The sequence below is a fragment of the Capsella rubella genome, unplaced genomic scaffold, assembly GCF_000375325.1.
Source record: "Capsella rubella cultivar Monte Gargano unplaced genomic scaffold, Caprub1_0 scaffold_6, whole genome shotgun sequence".
In the NCBI taxonomy this organism is placed as follows: Eukaryota; Viridiplantae; Streptophyta; class Magnoliopsida; order Brassicales; family Brassicaceae; genus Capsella; species Capsella rubella.
In genome coordinates, this window is record NW_006238918.1 from 12,121,632 (window position 1) to 12,138,261 (window position 16,630).

Consider the following 16,630-nt stretch of genomic DNA (forward strand, 5'->3'; position numbering starts at 1 on the left):
AGAGGTCAGTGGTGTACTGACGGACATGTTGAAGGATTCGAGGACGAATCCATGTTAGTGGGGGAGAATTGTAACGCCCGTGTTCTGAAAATTAATAGGAGACTTGAATGTGTATAAGAATTAGAGTGGAGCCGGTTTAATTCCGGTTGATTTCCTAAACTGGTTGATTTGTTTAATTGAACCAAAAGAGGTTTAATTAAAATCGGTTTAGGTAAATTCTGGTTTAATCAGAATTAAACCAAAAACCCTAGTTTTATAAAGAACGCTTCTTCTCTCTTTTGTTTTGTGGCTGTTGTTTCTGAGAGTGGAGTTGAGAAAAGGAGAAGGAGAAGTTTACTTGTGAAAAGGAGAGTGTTAGCTTTGCTTTGGTGTTTAAGGCAAGAGAAGCAGATCCGTCACGTTCTGATAGAATAGAGTTACGACGTATCAAATCTTATCGAAAGGTAATGAATTTTGGTAGGTTTGTTCTTAAGGCGTGTACGTTGATTCTCCTTTTTACAGAAGTAAACTTCTCCTTCTCCTTTTCTCAACTCCACTCTCAGAAACAACAGCCACAATACAAAAGAGAGAAGAAGCGTTCTTTATAAAACTAGGGTTTTTGGTTTAATTCTGATTAAACCAGAATTTACCTAAACCGATTTTAATTAAACCTCTTTTGGTTCAATTAAACAAATCAACCAGTTTAGGAAATCAACCGGAATTAAACCGGCTCCACCCTAATTCTTATACACATTCAAGTCTCCTATTAATTTTCAGAACACGGGCGTTACAAAAGGCAACATAACACAAAAAAACAAGCACACAAGCAAAGGAATCAATCATCTATCATGAAATCACCCAAACACGGATCAAAACTGTTTAGATAAGCTTGACACTCACCTTGATATGGAATGAACAATGACAAAAATAACACAATCAGAGGCATCACAAGACTCTCCTAACACCACAGCCATGAAATCTCCCTTCTCTTTTGCTAAACTCTCAAGAAAAAGACCCAAACCTCACTAGAACTCAAACCTCACAGAAAATTTATAGAAGCTTGTCACTCTCTCAAAGAAGGAAAAAGCAGCTAAACATACATAATTTTTACAAATTACATGCACATTCTCGAATAATACCAATATTCCGTTTTCAACTAATCCATCAATTTTTGTTTTTGTAATGAAAATCTAAGACTAGCTCTACTAGTGGTGCTAATTGGATTGCTCTGTATTTTTGTGGGCCAAAATTGAATGCAAAAATGTTGTGAAGGATCCAGTATATAAAGAAGTGTTTCTTCAGCAGACGACGGAAAAAACCATTAAGCAACGCCACGTGTATATATGTGGTTGGTTGATGAGTAAAAAGAAGAGAATGTTTTTTTCCCAATTTCTTTCCTTTTCAAATCTCTTTTTTTCTCTCGTGACTTTAATTTTAAGCACCTTACATGTGGACATGTGGTACTCTAGTGGAGATGGTCTAAAGGATGTGACATGATTGTAAAAATGTGTAAGGGAAGAAACAAATCTAGCGGTCTCACCGCTCTTCTCTTTGGCGAGTATGCTTCTCTTCTCTCCATCGATTTCATTTTGTATCAGTTTCAACTGACTTTTCATTGCTTAATTCCTTCCTTTGATCTAAATTTGTAATTCGATGGTCCTCCCTTGTCTAAGGGGTTTGATTTTCTTCTTCAAACTTTCTGGATTTTCTTCTTAAAATCTCAAATCAGAGTTGTGGATTAGTGTTGTTCTTGGTTTATTTGGGTTGAATTGGAAGCAACTAGTCGTTGATTGTATAATCCATATGCTGATGCTTGATGAGTCTATGTAGTTTGTTTATGGTGTAGATCTTATTTCTTAAATATTGAAAAGTTGTTGACTGAAATATTGAAAATGGGTAGATCTTTTTTCTTAGGTGGAGTCATATTCTTAGCAAATTGGAATTCGCCTTTTTCTCTAGGCATAGAATGTAGATCGGAATTTATTGTAACTTTCCGGCGATTTTGGTCGGACTTGAATTTTTCCGGTGTTTCATTCCTCTGCCAGTGTTGAGAGACTCCAACCTTTTCGCCTTCCAACGTGTCATCCATCATGTTTTTCTTTTGCCACGTGTTCTGTGATACACCGAATTCTCTTCCGTCTTCAAGGAAGGGTTTCATTATTTGGACATGTGGGCTTTTGTTTAATTTGGCTTGTTTACCTAGGCTTGTGCTTGTTATTTAGGCTTGTTTATTTTTGGTTGTTTGTAATATTGGCTTGTCACTCTTGGCTTTATATGATCAATAAAACAAACTTGTGAAAAAAAGATTGTAATATGTGTCATATCTATCGCTTATAATTTTTTATATGTGTCAAAATAAAACTAACATAGATAAAATTAAACAATTATCAAAAATATTAAAGATTATCTAAAGCAAATTATACAATATATTACAAATTCTAAAAAAAACTATTAATGGTGTAACAAGATATTGAAAAGAGATTATACAAATTAATTTTATATAATTCAGTTGTGTTTGCTTTATACAAATAAAAAGTAATATATATATATATATATATTAAAATATAAACTATCATTTGTAAGTTCTTTTGTTTAAGTTACTTAATAAACCTACAAAACATTGTAATTTCATGTTCTTTTCCACGAACATATGCTAAGAAAATCTAGAATACACAAATTAGATAAATGTTTGCATTAAAATGATGAAAAGAAATATGAAATGTACAGAATGTATACATATTTTAAATGAACACGTTAAGTTGGAACTTAACAAGATAGAGATAAAGATAAATGGCAAAGATAAAGAAATATTACTTGATTGTCAAATGAGTAACCCTAAATTAATTAGGATATTACTCTTTATCGTATTGTTCACAATACAAAGTTAACTAAAAACATGTACAAGTAATCCTTTTTCACAATAAAATAACACTTGAGAGACTCTAGATGCATGATTTAGAGCAATCCTAGATACATGACTTAGATACAATCCTACATTTCACTAGGACTTCGCTATTGTTTTTATGAGTCATAGTTTTTTTTTCTTAGCACAAGTTAATGGAACAACGAGTCTATCTGAACATAAATTAAATCATTAACAACATTTAAAATATTTGTAGAAATCCATCAAAATCTTGAAAATTTAAATTATGAATGTAGTTCACACTATTTTTATTTTGACATTTTCCCTATGTAATGCTAATAGTTTAAGTTATAAATTACTTTTTATTATAATTATTATCTATATTATTAATTTTGAAGTGTTCTATCGTTGAAGTTATGCTTATTTAAAAAGTTATTTACAAATTTAATCCCTAGAATATTGCACAAAAATCAAATTAATTATGGAAAATAAAATTTTACCTAAAAAATGGAAACAATCAAGTAGTTTCCTAAATTATCTCTACGAATTTGGTACTAATACATTACTGATTTCTCAAAAGTCAAAACCAAAAAGACTAAGACCAAAGCAAATTTTTTTTTTTTATTATAAATTTTTTTATCTATTTTGGTATATTGGTTACCAAAACCAATTAATTTCATACCAAAGCTATACCGGTTTACCAATCAAAGCCTTAAACAAAAAAGTCCCCACCGTAATCCAATAATCATCATCTCTCTCACTACGACGTTACCCTTTACTGTTTAATTTCCCAATTTGTCGCCGACGACTCTTCATCTCTCCGACCTTAAATCGCCGGTGATTCTCCACCACGGTCGTCGTCTGATTTCAGAAGAACATGTTTCTGTAATAAACAACGATGATTAAACGATCCAGCAACTGCGCTATTTGCGAGAATACGAATCGTGCTTGTATCTGTAGCGCTTGCGTTAATCATAGGTTTAAACATCGATTTAGAATCTCATGAAATCGAATTGTTTTTTCAGAAAGTCTCATACTTTAGGTTTTTTTTACAGGTTGATTGAGTATAACACTTTGTTGAAGTCACTCAAGAGTAGAAGAGATAGTTTGTGTTTGAGATTGAGTGAGCTATTGGAATCTAAGGTTTGGGTTTTTGAAGATTCTTTTTGAGTATTCTTATTGTTTGTTTTGTGAGAGTGTTTAATTTGTGTGTTTTGGGTTTGGTTTTAGGGTAAAGCTGATGATCAGAAGAATTGGAGATTGAGTCAAAGTGAGAAGCTTTTGAAGTTGAAGAATAGACTTAAGAGTAGTAAGGAGGTAGTGAGTCAAGGGAAGGCTAAGATTGAAAGAGAATCTTGTGGGCTTAAAGTTAGATATGGTGTTCTTGATTCAGCTCGTTCCACGGTAGGAAAAGTTTGATGCTTTATGAGTTATAAAGTGTGATGGAAAGATTCAAGTTTTGCTGATAACTCTGTTTTGCAGCTTGAGAAGATTCGAGTTGAACAAGTTGAGAAGTATTTTCCTAATCTGATATGTACACAGAGCCTTGGTCATGTAAGGAGGCTTAGTTTTGATTTGGTTTATAGGTTTATGGGTTTTGTAATGTGTAATGTAAAGAGTTGAGTTTTCTTGATTTGTAGATGGCGATTTCGTCTGAGCGTCTTCATAAGCAGTCAGTGGTTGTGAAGCAAATATGCAAATTGTTTCCTCTACGCCGAGTATGTATATTAGTTTGATGAATTTTTATGGTTATCTTTTTTGACTAGTGTTTTACACTAGTTGCTCTGTACTGTGTTTAGGTTAGTATTGACGGAGAGAGTCAGAACGGTTCAGTTCGTCAATATAATCTAATTTGCAATTCACGTCTACCGAGTGGTTTGGACCCTCATTCGATCCCATCAGAAGAGCTTGCTGTCTCTTTGGGGTAATGTTTTATTCTTAATTTTCTACGGCTATGCATTTTGGGTTTCAACATTTCTTGTTCCGTGGTATTATTTTGTTTTGTAAGACAAATTTTTTGACATGCGGTGCAGGTATATGGTCCAACTTCTAAACCTTGTTGTTCACAACGTAGCTGCTCCTGCACTACATAGCTCTGGTTTTGCGGTATGATTGTTTTATCTTCAATACGTTTGCATTTCAAGTGATAATCTATTAGCAAAGATTATAAATCACTTTCTCCTCTTGTAAACTCATCCATGTCTGTTGGTTTTTCACCACACAGGGCTCATGCTCCCGTATATGGCAACGAGATTCCTATTGGGACTCACGTACTCGAAGGTACAATCCTTTTTGCCCCTTTTGGAGTCCTCATTGTACATACATGTGCTTTCGAAGATGATAAAATAAATCTAACTAAATGAGTCATTGTTCTGTTGCAGCCATGAGTATCCTCTCTTCATACCCCGCCGGAATTATTGCTCAACCAGCGTTGAAAACTCATGGACAGATAAAAACTCCAGCAATTTTGGTGTAGCTTCCATGGAATCTGATAAAAAAGAAGCGCGTCTGGACCCTACTGGAAACAACAGCTTTAAGTACTCCGCTGCTTCTCCTCATTCGATTGAGTCACACAGAGATCTGCAGAAAGGGATAGCTCTTCTCAAGAAAAGTGTTGTGTGCTTGACAACGTATTGTTACAATTCACTTTGCCTCGAAGTACCTTCCGAGGCCTCGACTTTTGAAGCATTTGCTAAGTTATTGGCCACGCTTTCGTCATCAAAGGAGGTCCGCTCTGTTTTCTCCCTGAAAATGGCTTCTTCAAGGTAAACCAATCTTATTTTCGGCGCAAATATCCGCACATCTTTCGGATATCCTCTTCGCATGTTGTTTCTGTTTTCTCCTTTTGTATTTGGATTTTTAAACAAGTAAATAGTTTGCTGATATGTTTATATGTGCTTCTCTGTTCTGGATGATGCAGATCATGCAAGCAGGCTCAACAACTCAACAAATCCATATGGAACGCCCACTCTGTCATCTCAAGCTCCTTACTCGAAAGTGCCCATCTTCCGGTACACGCTAATTCTTTGTTCTCCTATTATTATTCTTTTGTAGGAAAACCCCAAACATGATCAAAAACCATATTAGCAGCTTAACAACCCATTAAACGATTCAAAAGTTTAATATAACTTCCAGATATGTCATAACATTAGATCTTTCACCCAAATCCTTTACACATGGCCAAACTTTGTAGATGTTGGTGAGTTCATCTGACATTTACTTGGACGAATTGGGCACTTAAGTCCGGATTGATTGGTGTTTACTTTTGCATATGCAGTTCATATGCTGTGTTGCCTCACGGTTTCTTTCTAATGACACCTCATAAATAATTTCGTGCAGAGGAACACAAGTTATAACCAGGATCCGAACTCAGGAGCCAGTTATCTCTCTGCAACGGAATCATCAACCCGCAAGAACAACGATATGAGCGGATGGGATTTGGTGGAGCATCCTAAGTACCCGCCACCACCTTCACAATCCGAGGATGTTGAACACTGGACTCGCGCTATGTTCATCGATGCTAAGAAGAAATGAAGGTTTTGATTCTTGCTTGTTGAGTGAAGTGAAAACTTTTGGTATATATGTCTCTTACATTGTACAGAAACACAGATCATGGGTAGATTCTCTATATCATCTTGCGTTTAAGAACCAAACAAGACACAAACTAATGCAAATCTTAGTTTCACTTTATAAAATTCTGAGTTAGGGTTTAATATATTCACAAAATTAAGTGAACACCATTGATATTTTTCCATTTTCTTCAGAGATAAATTTTTGTTTTTGCAGTGAAAAGAATTTCCATGATTTAAGTAATTCAGTAAATTTGGGTTTGAGTTAAAATTATTTTACACATACAACAACACATTAAAGCAATCAATTGGAACTTTTGATTTTTTTTTTGAATTTTACACATTTATTTACTTTTTAAACTTTTAGTATTAGTTTATTTCCATGATATCTTATATCTCAATTTGAATAATACTTCTAAGTTATTACCCTTTTCAAGATATAATTCATCATTCACTTAACAAACTACTTAAATTCAAATAAATCATTAAAAATATTTGGAAACTTTGATTATGACAATATAATAATGCTATTATAAAAAAATTATATCTAATAATAATAATACTTAGAAACAAAAAAAAATCAACATCTAGGTTATTACCCTTGTCAACATTTAAGTTATATCAACATCTAACTTATTAGCCTTGTCAACATCTAATTCAATTAATTAACTACTTAAAATTAAATAAATCATAAAAAGGGAAACTTAATTTTATGTTACTATAAGAATACTGTTATCTGAAATTTTATATACATAACAAGAATTCAATTAATTAACTACTTAAAATCAAATAAATCATAAAAATAATAAAAAATTGGAAACTTTAAATTTTATGATAATCTAATAATTCTATTATCAAAAATTATACATAAATAATAATAATAATACTTACAAAAAAAAATGAAATATACTCCCCCATTTTGTGAAATAATATGAGAAAGTTACGAAATTGTTTTACAAAAAAAACCCCAAAAGTTGTGAATAATTACAAATCGACCCCAACCCCATGAGATTCCCGCTTCTCCCGCTCCTTTGCTTCTCTTCTTGCCTCTGTCTGAAGAACATCACAACATCGCTCTCTCTCCTTCTTCTTCTTCTTCTAATTCGATTTAAACACATGTTACCTAAAATTTGAATCGTTACCTAAAAATTTCATTTTTTTGTAACATTTTTGTGAATCCATTGCTTTCTGATTCTCTCCGGATCTGTAAGTTTCTCAATACCTTCTTCCTAATTTTTTTTTTTTTGTATTGAATTGTTTTTGAAATCAGTCTCTCTGTTTTGAGTTTTTGAGGGATGTGACAGTAATTGCTGTTTTGTTTTGTCTTCTTGTTTGGTTTTGTGGAATCTGTTATAGTCAATGGATACAGAGAGTTCTCCTAAACACAATGTGGAAGAAACCAAATCTGCTGAGATCATCGCTAAAGAAGTTTCACCTAAACACAATGTTGAAGAAACAGAGGAGAAGGAAGAAGAAGAAGAAGAGATGAAAACTGCTGAGGTTATCGCTAAGGAAGTGTCACCTAAACACAATGTTGAAGAGACAGAGGAGAAGGATAAAGAAGAAGAGACGAAATCTGTTGATAACATCGAAGAGGTTATAACTCGTAAACCCGTTGTTGAAATCGAGGAGGAGAAGGAGGAGGAAGAGATGGAGTCTATAGATATACATGAAGAGGAAGAGATTGAGTCTACAGATAGTGATGATGATAGTGAGAGTTCGGATAATGATTCGAAACATGACGAAGACGAAACAGCGAAAGCTAAGGAAGAAACGGTTGTTGATGATGATGATGATGATGATAAAAGGGATTCTCATCATTCATCATTATCACCAGATACTAATTCTACATTAGCTTCTTCTGCTTGGACAGAGAAAGCAGCGGCGATCAAGAACTTTGTAAGAGTGAAGAGCGAAGTTGCGGTGCATACATTGATTCGTCGTCTTTCGGGGAAATTAATTGTTGACAATGCTGGTGGTAGAGATGATGAGGTGAAATCAGTGGAGTCTCCTAAAGTAGAAGGTAAGTCTTTGTGGAATCCTTTAAGTTATTTGAAGATGATGCAGAACGAGGATGATTCGGTTGATCGAGAAGAAGAGGTCGCGTTGGAGCCTGTAGTGATGAAAGGTAGGATTATACTGTATACAAGATTAGGGTGTGAGGAGTGCAGAGAATGTAGGTTGTTTTTGCATGAGAAGAGGCTTAGATATGTCGAGATTAACATCGATATTTACCCGACAAGGAAGGTAGAGCTCGAAAAGATTTGTGGAGGAGGAGATGATGTTGTTCCTAAGGTGTTTTTTAATGAAGAGTTAATTGGGAGTATTAAGGAGCTTAAGGTATTGGAGGAATCAGGAAAGCTTGAGGAGAAGATTAAACATTTGATAGAAGAAGTACCGCCTCGAGAAGCTCCTGTGCCACCTTTTTCGGGGGAAGATGATGCATCGAGTAAAGGTCTTGTGGATGAACTAGCTTTAATAGTGCTGAAGATGAAGCCTTGCATTGTTAAGGATCGGTTTTATAAAATGCGAAGGTTTAAAAACTCTTTCTTAGGTTCAGAAGCTGTGGATTTCTTAGCCGCGGATCAAAGTCTTGAAAGAGAAGCGGTAAGTAATATGATCATTGTGATGTTTTACGAGTAGAGGATTTGACGGTTTTATATATAATCCAATCTTGTTATATAGGCAGTTGAAGTTGCTCGAAAGCTTGCAAGCCAGCTCTTTTTTCAACATGTCTTAGAGTGAGCTTTTCTTGAGGTTTTCTCCTTTATAGTTTGTGCTTCTTTTGTTTCTTATTTTGCATTCTTTCGCGGTTAATTAGGGAGAATCTGTTTGAGGATGGGAATCACTTGTATCGGTTTCTAGACGATGACCCTGTCGTGTCATCTCAATGCCACAACATCCCTAGAGGAATAATTGAGCTGAAGCCGAGACCTATCGCGGAAATTGAGTGTAGACTCAGACTTGTATATCGAGCGATTCTTGAAGCTTACACTTCGCCAGATGGAAAACATGTGGACTACAGAAGCATCCATGGGAGTGAAGAGTTTGCAAGGTATGGTTAATGGCAACCTTTTCTTTATCTACTTTTGCGTCTTATCACTAACTTTTCGATTCCCGAAGGTACCTACGAATAATTCAGGAGCTTCATAGAGTAGAGCTTGAAGATATGCAAAGAGAAGAAAAGCTTGCATTCTTCATAAACCTTTATAACATGATGGCTATACATTCAATACTAGTATGTGGTCATCCAGCAGGAACTTTTGATCGAACAAAGATGTTTATGGAGTTCAAGTATGTAATTGGCAGCTACACTTACTCGCTCTCGGCTATACAAAACGGTATTCTAAGGGGTAACCAGCGACCAATCTTCAATCCAATGAAACCATTTAGTGCAAAGGACAAACGTTCCAAGGTAAAATTTGTTAGTACTAGTCTATTTGAGTCGTTAAGGACTCATGCTTATTCATATCATATGTCTCCTATGTTTTAGGTTGCTCTGCCTTATGCAGAGCCTCTGACTCATTTTGCTCTGGTTTGTGGAACTCGTTCTGGACCACCTCTTCGATGCTTCACGCCTGGAGAGATCGATAAAGAACTCATGGAAGCCGCTCGCGATTTCTTAAGAGGAGGTGGACTCATAGTTGATCTCAATGAAAAAGTTGCATACATCAGCCAAATCTTTAATTGGTAAAGTCTCAACTCAAACACATCTCATTGAATTAAACTTAGTTATACATCGATCTTTCGATTTCCTTAAACCATGAATCTTTGTATAGGTATGGTGGGGATTTTGGTAAGAGCAAAGAGGAAGTACTGAAGCATGCATCAACCTTCTTGGAGCCACAACTTTCAGAAGCTTTGCTTGATTGTCTAGTTGATACTCAGTTTGAAGTTAAGTACCAACGATATGACTGGGGGCTTAACAACTAAAAAGACTTTAACTATATAACTTCAACCTTGGGAAACTTATACTGTTTTTTTTATTTTGAGTTATATCATTACAACAACATAATTTTATAACTTTGGTTCAATTGTGTTTTAGACTCCATATCATCAAAATAGTATATGCTATATCTTCCGGAATTATGATAAAAACTTTATACTCAAAAAATATTAGTATGCTAAAGAGATAATTTTGGACCTATCGTCATGCATGACATAAGCAAATGGACTAAATGAGTCTTTATTTGGACATATCGTCGTCATGCATGACACCATCACATAACACTAATGTTTCAAAAACTATAATATAATTACCTTAAACAGTTAAACTATGATCCAAAAAAGTGTATAATCAACACTCACTAATCTATCTACCTAACTATGATCAAAACATAAGTCTCATAAACTAATTTTTTATATATTACTTTTTACTTAACCTAATCAAAATGTTAATACACATAAGTTTACTTGTATAATGTATTACTTTTTGATTAAACTAATAAAAAATGTTGGTAACGTTAATAATGTTGGTTTAAAATTGTAAGATAATGTATAGTTTTCCTAATTAAGTTGACATGGGATCGAACACCAAATTGACACTACTATTTAAGTTGACCTGTCAGGATAGTTTTGGTCGCTTGTGTGGTAGAGACACTAGAGAATCTATCCCTTGGTTTCCAAGCAATTACTTTTTCAATTTTCAACATTTTCTTTGATATTTCCTAGAATTAAAGAAAACACCAAATGAGGAAACAAACAAAAGATTGAAAAATCAAAATTGGCCGCTGATGAGAAAATTCCATGTACTTACCTACCTTTCTTCATACCAAGCCTATAAATACATCACCAAACCCTCCTCTTATTCTAAAACCTTATTCTCATATAATTTTTCATAACAATCTTGATAAGATTTTTTTAGATAATTATTTTTTCGAAGATCGATGTACGGTGTTGGCGGATCGAGCACAGCGGGTTTTGCAGAGGCTTACGCGATGAGGAAGATTTATAAGGAGAAGATGAAGATGAAGCTTGCAGAGACAAAAGCAGAGGAAGATAATAAGGACAATAATGTTGAAGAGAAGAAGAGTAAAATCTTGAAAACAAAGAAATCGAAGAAGACCCTCCAGACCAATCCAAGGGTTTCTTCTGCAGATTTTTAAATGTATATTTATTTATTTTTCTTAACTTTGTTTATGATGATGGGTTCTAAACTTCAATTTGTTCTTTACTGTATAATATTTTTGTTCATTAATAACAAAAACTGTTGGTTTGTTGTGTATCTAATGCTTAAGCCATATATACTCTCTTTTTTTTTCTTAGAGTCTGAACTCTGAACACATAGAGTATGAAGACTTATTTTTCTTAACAGCATTTCATACGTTCTCAATATGTAATTAGATATCATTCATTTTATTTATTTTGGTTTATAATTAATCTACTAAATTGAAAATAATGATTTACAAAATATATAAAAATACCAATGTTTGTAAAACAAATTTCTTTTCTTAGAGGATTTAGGAGAATTCTCTTAAACACCACTAAATATGTATATTTCCAAAAATAGAGTTCAATTTCCAAAAAACCACTTAGAAACTTTTTCCAAAATATCACAAAACTAAAACTAACATTCAAAAACTAATTTATAAATCCTAAACACTAAACCCTACCCTTAAACACTATAGCCTAAATATAAATAGTCAACCCAAACATAAAAAAGAATTATATACCTTCAAATAATCATTTTTATGTTTATAATATATGTAGAGAAATCAAACTGTTATGGTATTTTTGAGAAAACAAACAAATTGTGGGATTTTTGGAAAAAACTTAAAATGTGGTATATGATAGAAGATCTCAACGATTTATTACTAAGAAATAAATTAAATCTTTACTTATTCACACTTTAGTAATAGGTGGTGCTTGGGTAGGTTAAAGGGTAAATTTCAATCTGAACAATTTCAAAAGTGTATTTTTATACCTCAACTTTGATAACGTGTGAGTTTCAAACTGAACTAAATATTTTTTTCGAATAAACAACATAAACTATCAAATTTGTGCCAATTTCAACATTGACCGGGATTAAGTTTGTCAACTACGATGAGTCAACTACATAAATATGCAAAAGAGATTTTCTGTTTTACTTTTTTAATATTTGGAGACACAAAACCAAGAGCATACAGGAGATCCAACATAAACCGCAAGGCAGACGAATCAACTTCAGAAACCCGTAAAGAATTTATAGATTATTTCAATGTGCTTCAAGTTCTTATATTTGCTATTCGTTTTTCTAAACAATAAAAGACTATTCAACATCCATTTAGTGTTTTTCGTAGTTTATAAACGGTATTTATAAGGTTTTAAAAAGGTTTACAAAGTTTATATAAGGTTTTTAAATGATTTTTAAAAGGTTATTAAAATGTATTTATATGGTATTTATGAAATATATATGAAATTTTACACACAGAAACAAATAATTTGTGTATATATATAAGCTTACAGATATTTTTTGATAAACATCAAAGTTTTTGTGTTTTCTTGATAAAATTTAAAAGAACGGTATTTTAAAAAGTGGTATTGGAAAATGTGTATTTGAAATTAACCCTATTTTATTTTGTAATATTTTAATAATTGAGCTCTTGCCACTCAAATAAATAACAAAACTTAAAAGTAAAATTTGTAATTAGATCACAAGCAAATTGCAAAATTGTAAACAAATATTTATTACATCAAAAACATTTCCTTAAAATCTTTTCCAAAGCTCTCTCCAATATATTTATACAATCTTATTTGCTTTTAATTTATATTACTATATAAAACATATGTATAATAAAAAAACAAATTTTTTTTTGCATATTTTGCAATTTAAATTTTTGAAAACGGATGTATATTATTCAATCGATAAAGAAAAAAATGTATGTACAACTTCTTCAAATGTATGTACAAAAGAGTCTCTCCTACTAAGGAAGTTGCGCACCAAGACTGTCACTCTCTAACAGTGTAAGCCCACTTAACTCTGCACTTGTCTAGGTTCGGTTCTGATACCACTTGTAACAACCCGACCGTCATCTCTCTCAGTGGGTTCCATGTTCACTCTCAGTCCATGGACCCAGCTCTCTTAGTGGACCTGACGTCCTCTTACTAAACCCGTGAGTCCATCCCTATTCAACGGTCGGTTTGCTACGTCCGGTATGCTTAAAGACTTGTTTACCGACCCTACAAATCATCGCATGATCTTTCACTGTGTTTTGGCCTCAGAGAAGGTTCTGAACTAATCGATTATCTCTTTCAAAAAATACCTTCTTATATCCCTTAATCCACATTTTTTATTGCAATAAGGAGACTCTGGAGTTCTGTTTCTAAGACTGATGAACAAGTGTTTTCTAAACTGTGACCTGCAAGTTGGAAAAAACCTTGGGAATCTCTTGATATCCAAGCTGAACTTGGTTCACCTCTTTGTTGTATCTTTGGAGCCACCTTCATTTTTCAAACCTCACTTTTCAGAACTAGGAAATCCAAATGACCTTGTACGTTAATCTGATTAAAATTTCCACGAGACACTAACCAGTAGCCTGACTTAACTGTATACAATCCGAAATCATTATAATGCCATCCAAAGAAGTTCCGGGGACGTGATATGACTTAGACGAATGTTCTGAATTATTTGATAAATCTTCCTCCACTATAAGATGGATCCCTTCCAACCCACTTGATTTACCAATATTAATTAGTTTAATTCATTCACATATAGGCATGTCAATCGGGCTGGCCCGGCCCGGCCTGGCCCGAAACCCGTAAAGCCCTTATATATTTAAGCCCGGCCCGGCCCGGCTCGAACAATATTCGGGCCTATATTTCAAAGCCCGGCCCGGCCCTAACAGGGCTACAGAGCTTTTTCGAGTTTTTCGGGCTTTTCTTGAAAATAAAACTGACTTCAAATTTTATATTTTTTTTGTTGAAAATGACTGAAACAATTCAATTTAAATATAAGTAACCACTAATATTTATTTAAACTCACTTTATTTTAAAAGAATAAAGTTTTTTTATTGGTGAAATTAAAAAAAATGTTTCAAAAGTAAACAAATCCAAACAAAAGAGTTTAAACTCATACCAAATAAAACACAAATCAAAAAGACTTCAAATTAGGTATTAGAGCCAAGATTTGGCTCTCCTTCAATGCCTTCAGAATTCTCCTGCCCTTCCGTGTCTTTAATCTTTCTCATCATTAAGAGCTATATACAAATATTTAACTTATGTTTATAAAGAATTTTGACATGCATGTATAAATCAATAAAATATCATATATAGTTTTTTAAAAAATAATAATAATTATAATAATTACAAATGACATTTATTACCTGGATCATCATACGTAAATCCATCCAACCAAGTCCGTGTACAAACCAGTGCTTCAACGTGTCTTGGTAGAAGACGACTTCTATATTTATTCAAGACATGCGCACCAATACTAAATGAAGACTCTGCTGCCACCGAAGTTATAGGAATACTCAAAACATCACAAGCCATACGAGGTAGCTCCCCATAAGGTTGTGTTTGATTCTTCCACCATTCTAAAACATCCATGTCTTCATAAAAGGTCATTTCCAACCTATCGTCTTCTAAATACACAGCCAATTTCGACTTTCCTTCTTCTATACACACCCAGTGAATCACATACCATAGATCTTAGGTGACACCTTCTAAACAAATTGTAGCTCTAGGTGGTTTTGTTGGTAACCAAGGATCAAACCAAATGCTTGTGTGTGTATAAATATATATCTCAATAATTTTATATAGTTATTGATTTATAGTATTATTAGGATTATATATTTATTAATAAAATTTAAAAATATTATCTTATTACTTTATCGAAATGTGCCGAATTTAGGATAATAAAATTTAATTAGTTTATAGGAGTTATTAATTGATCAAATATAGTTTTTATAGTTTTTTTTTTTTTTTTGTATTGAAAAAAAAAGGTAAAGTGTGGATACATTATTATAAAAAATGAAAATAATATATCTATATTATAACAAAGGGATTAAGTCCAAAGACCAATTGATCCAACGGTTAAGATCCAATTGATGATTTAATCAACTGCAGATATTTCAATTTCTCTTTTGTTAGTTTCCTTTTTTCCTATCTGCTAATAAAATACGATGCCCTTTCTTATATTATTCAATTTTTTTTTATATATATTATTCAATTTCAATCTCAATTCTTAAATTTCTCTTCTTTTTTTCCTCTCAACAAATCCGAAATTCAGATTTAATTAGGGTTTTCAGTGCAGTTAACAATGTTTCCATCGATGGAGTTTATGAAACCTTTAGGCAAAGGTTCGTATGGTTCGGTCGATCTCGTCAGATTCATGAAACCAGACGGCTCGAATCCGTACTACCAAGCCGTGAAAACCTCCTACCCACAAGACTTTGAACCTCTTCTCAAAGAGTTTCAGATTCTGTATAAACTCAGAGAATGCCCTAGAATCGTGCAAACTTGCGGGACAAGTCTGTCGAGAGGTGTCAATGATTACGGAATCAGAGTGTATAGAATGTCAATGGAGTATGCAGCTGGTGGAAGTTTAACTAATCTCATGGAAACAAAGTCATTGTCTGATTCAGTAATCAGAGACTTCACTCATATGATTCTTGAAGGACTTGTCTCTATCCATAGTCACGGTTATGTTCATTGCGACCTCAAACCTGAAAATATTCTCGTGTTTCCTCGTACTAGTGGGTGCAACGTTTCATACGAATTGAAGATTTCGGATTTTGGAATGGCGACAAAAGTTGGACAAGACTCGGAGTTTTGGGAATATGATTCTCCGTACTTGGGAACGTCTCTTTACATGTCGCCTGAATCTGTTCAAAACGGGATAGCAGAGGAAGCCCTAGATTTGTGGTCGTTAGGTTGTATCGTGTTGGAGATGTACACTGGTGAGCCTCCATGGCCGCTCGAAGATTCTATGAATCTTTTGTCTCTTTTGTTGAATGGTAATGCTCCAGAGATACCAGAGTCTCTTCCTTGGGACGCAAGGCAGTTTTTACAAACATGTTTCGCTAGTAATCCATTGGAAAGAGGAAGTGCTTCGGAACTACTGAAACATAAGTTTCTACATAATGTTTCCGATCATAAGAAGGTGAGGGTGTTGAAGTCTAAGCATTTTTCGAAGAAGGTACTAAAAGTGAAGATTGTTCCACCAAAACCACCAATGTTTAAGAAAATTTCGAATAGACCTATGAGGTTGAAGATTATACCTCCCAAACCCCCAGGATAG

The 16,630-nt window shown here is 33.6% G+C and overlaps 4 protein-coding genes across 4 annotated transcripts; all 4 read left to right on the forward strand.

The window, feature by feature from the left end:
• Positions 1-3,592: 3,592 nt before the first annotated feature.
• LOC17882257 lies at positions 3,593-6,559 on the forward strand. Its single transcript, XM_006286587.2, has 11 exons — positions 3,593-3,820; positions 3,898-3,985; positions 4,073-4,246; positions 4,325-4,396; positions 4,483-4,560; positions 4,642-4,766; positions 4,876-4,948; positions 5,067-5,122; positions 5,224-5,607; positions 5,763-5,853; positions 6,182-6,559. Exons 1-11 carry the CDS (start codon positions 3,741-3,743, stop codon positions 6,374-6,376), a joined length of 1,416 nt encoding a protein of 471 aa, XP_006286649.1. The 5' UTR covers positions 3,593-3,740; the 3' UTR covers positions 6,377-6,559.
• A 945-nt stretch (positions 6,560-7,504) lies between these two features.
• On the forward strand, positions 7,505-10,500 carry LOC17884242. Its single transcript, XM_023780649.1, has 7 exons — positions 7,505-7,617; positions 7,768-9,018; positions 9,097-9,152; positions 9,233-9,466; positions 9,535-9,826; positions 9,905-10,101; positions 10,191-10,500. Exons 2-7 carry the CDS (start codon positions 7,771-7,773, stop codon positions 10,342-10,344), a joined length of 2,181 nt encoding a protein of 726 aa, XP_023636417.1. The 5' UTR covers positions 7,505-7,617; positions 7,768-7,770; the 3' UTR covers positions 10,345-10,500.
• Positions 10,501-11,149: 649 nt separating this feature from the next.
• On the forward strand, positions 11,150-11,653 carry LOC17881940. The gene has a single exon (XM_006288945.2). It carries the CDS (start codon positions 11,298-11,300, stop codon positions 11,514-11,516), a length of 219 nt encoding a protein of 72 aa, XP_006289007.1. The 5' UTR covers positions 11,150-11,297; the 3' UTR covers positions 11,517-11,653.
• Positions 11,654-15,649: 3,996 nt separating this feature from the next.
• LOC17883779 (mitogen-activated protein kinase kinase kinase 3) lies at positions 15,650-16,630 on the forward strand. Its single transcript, XM_006289501.1, has one exon. It carries the CDS (start codon positions 15,650-15,652, stop codon positions 16,628-16,630), a length of 981 nt encoding a protein of 326 aa, XP_006289563.1.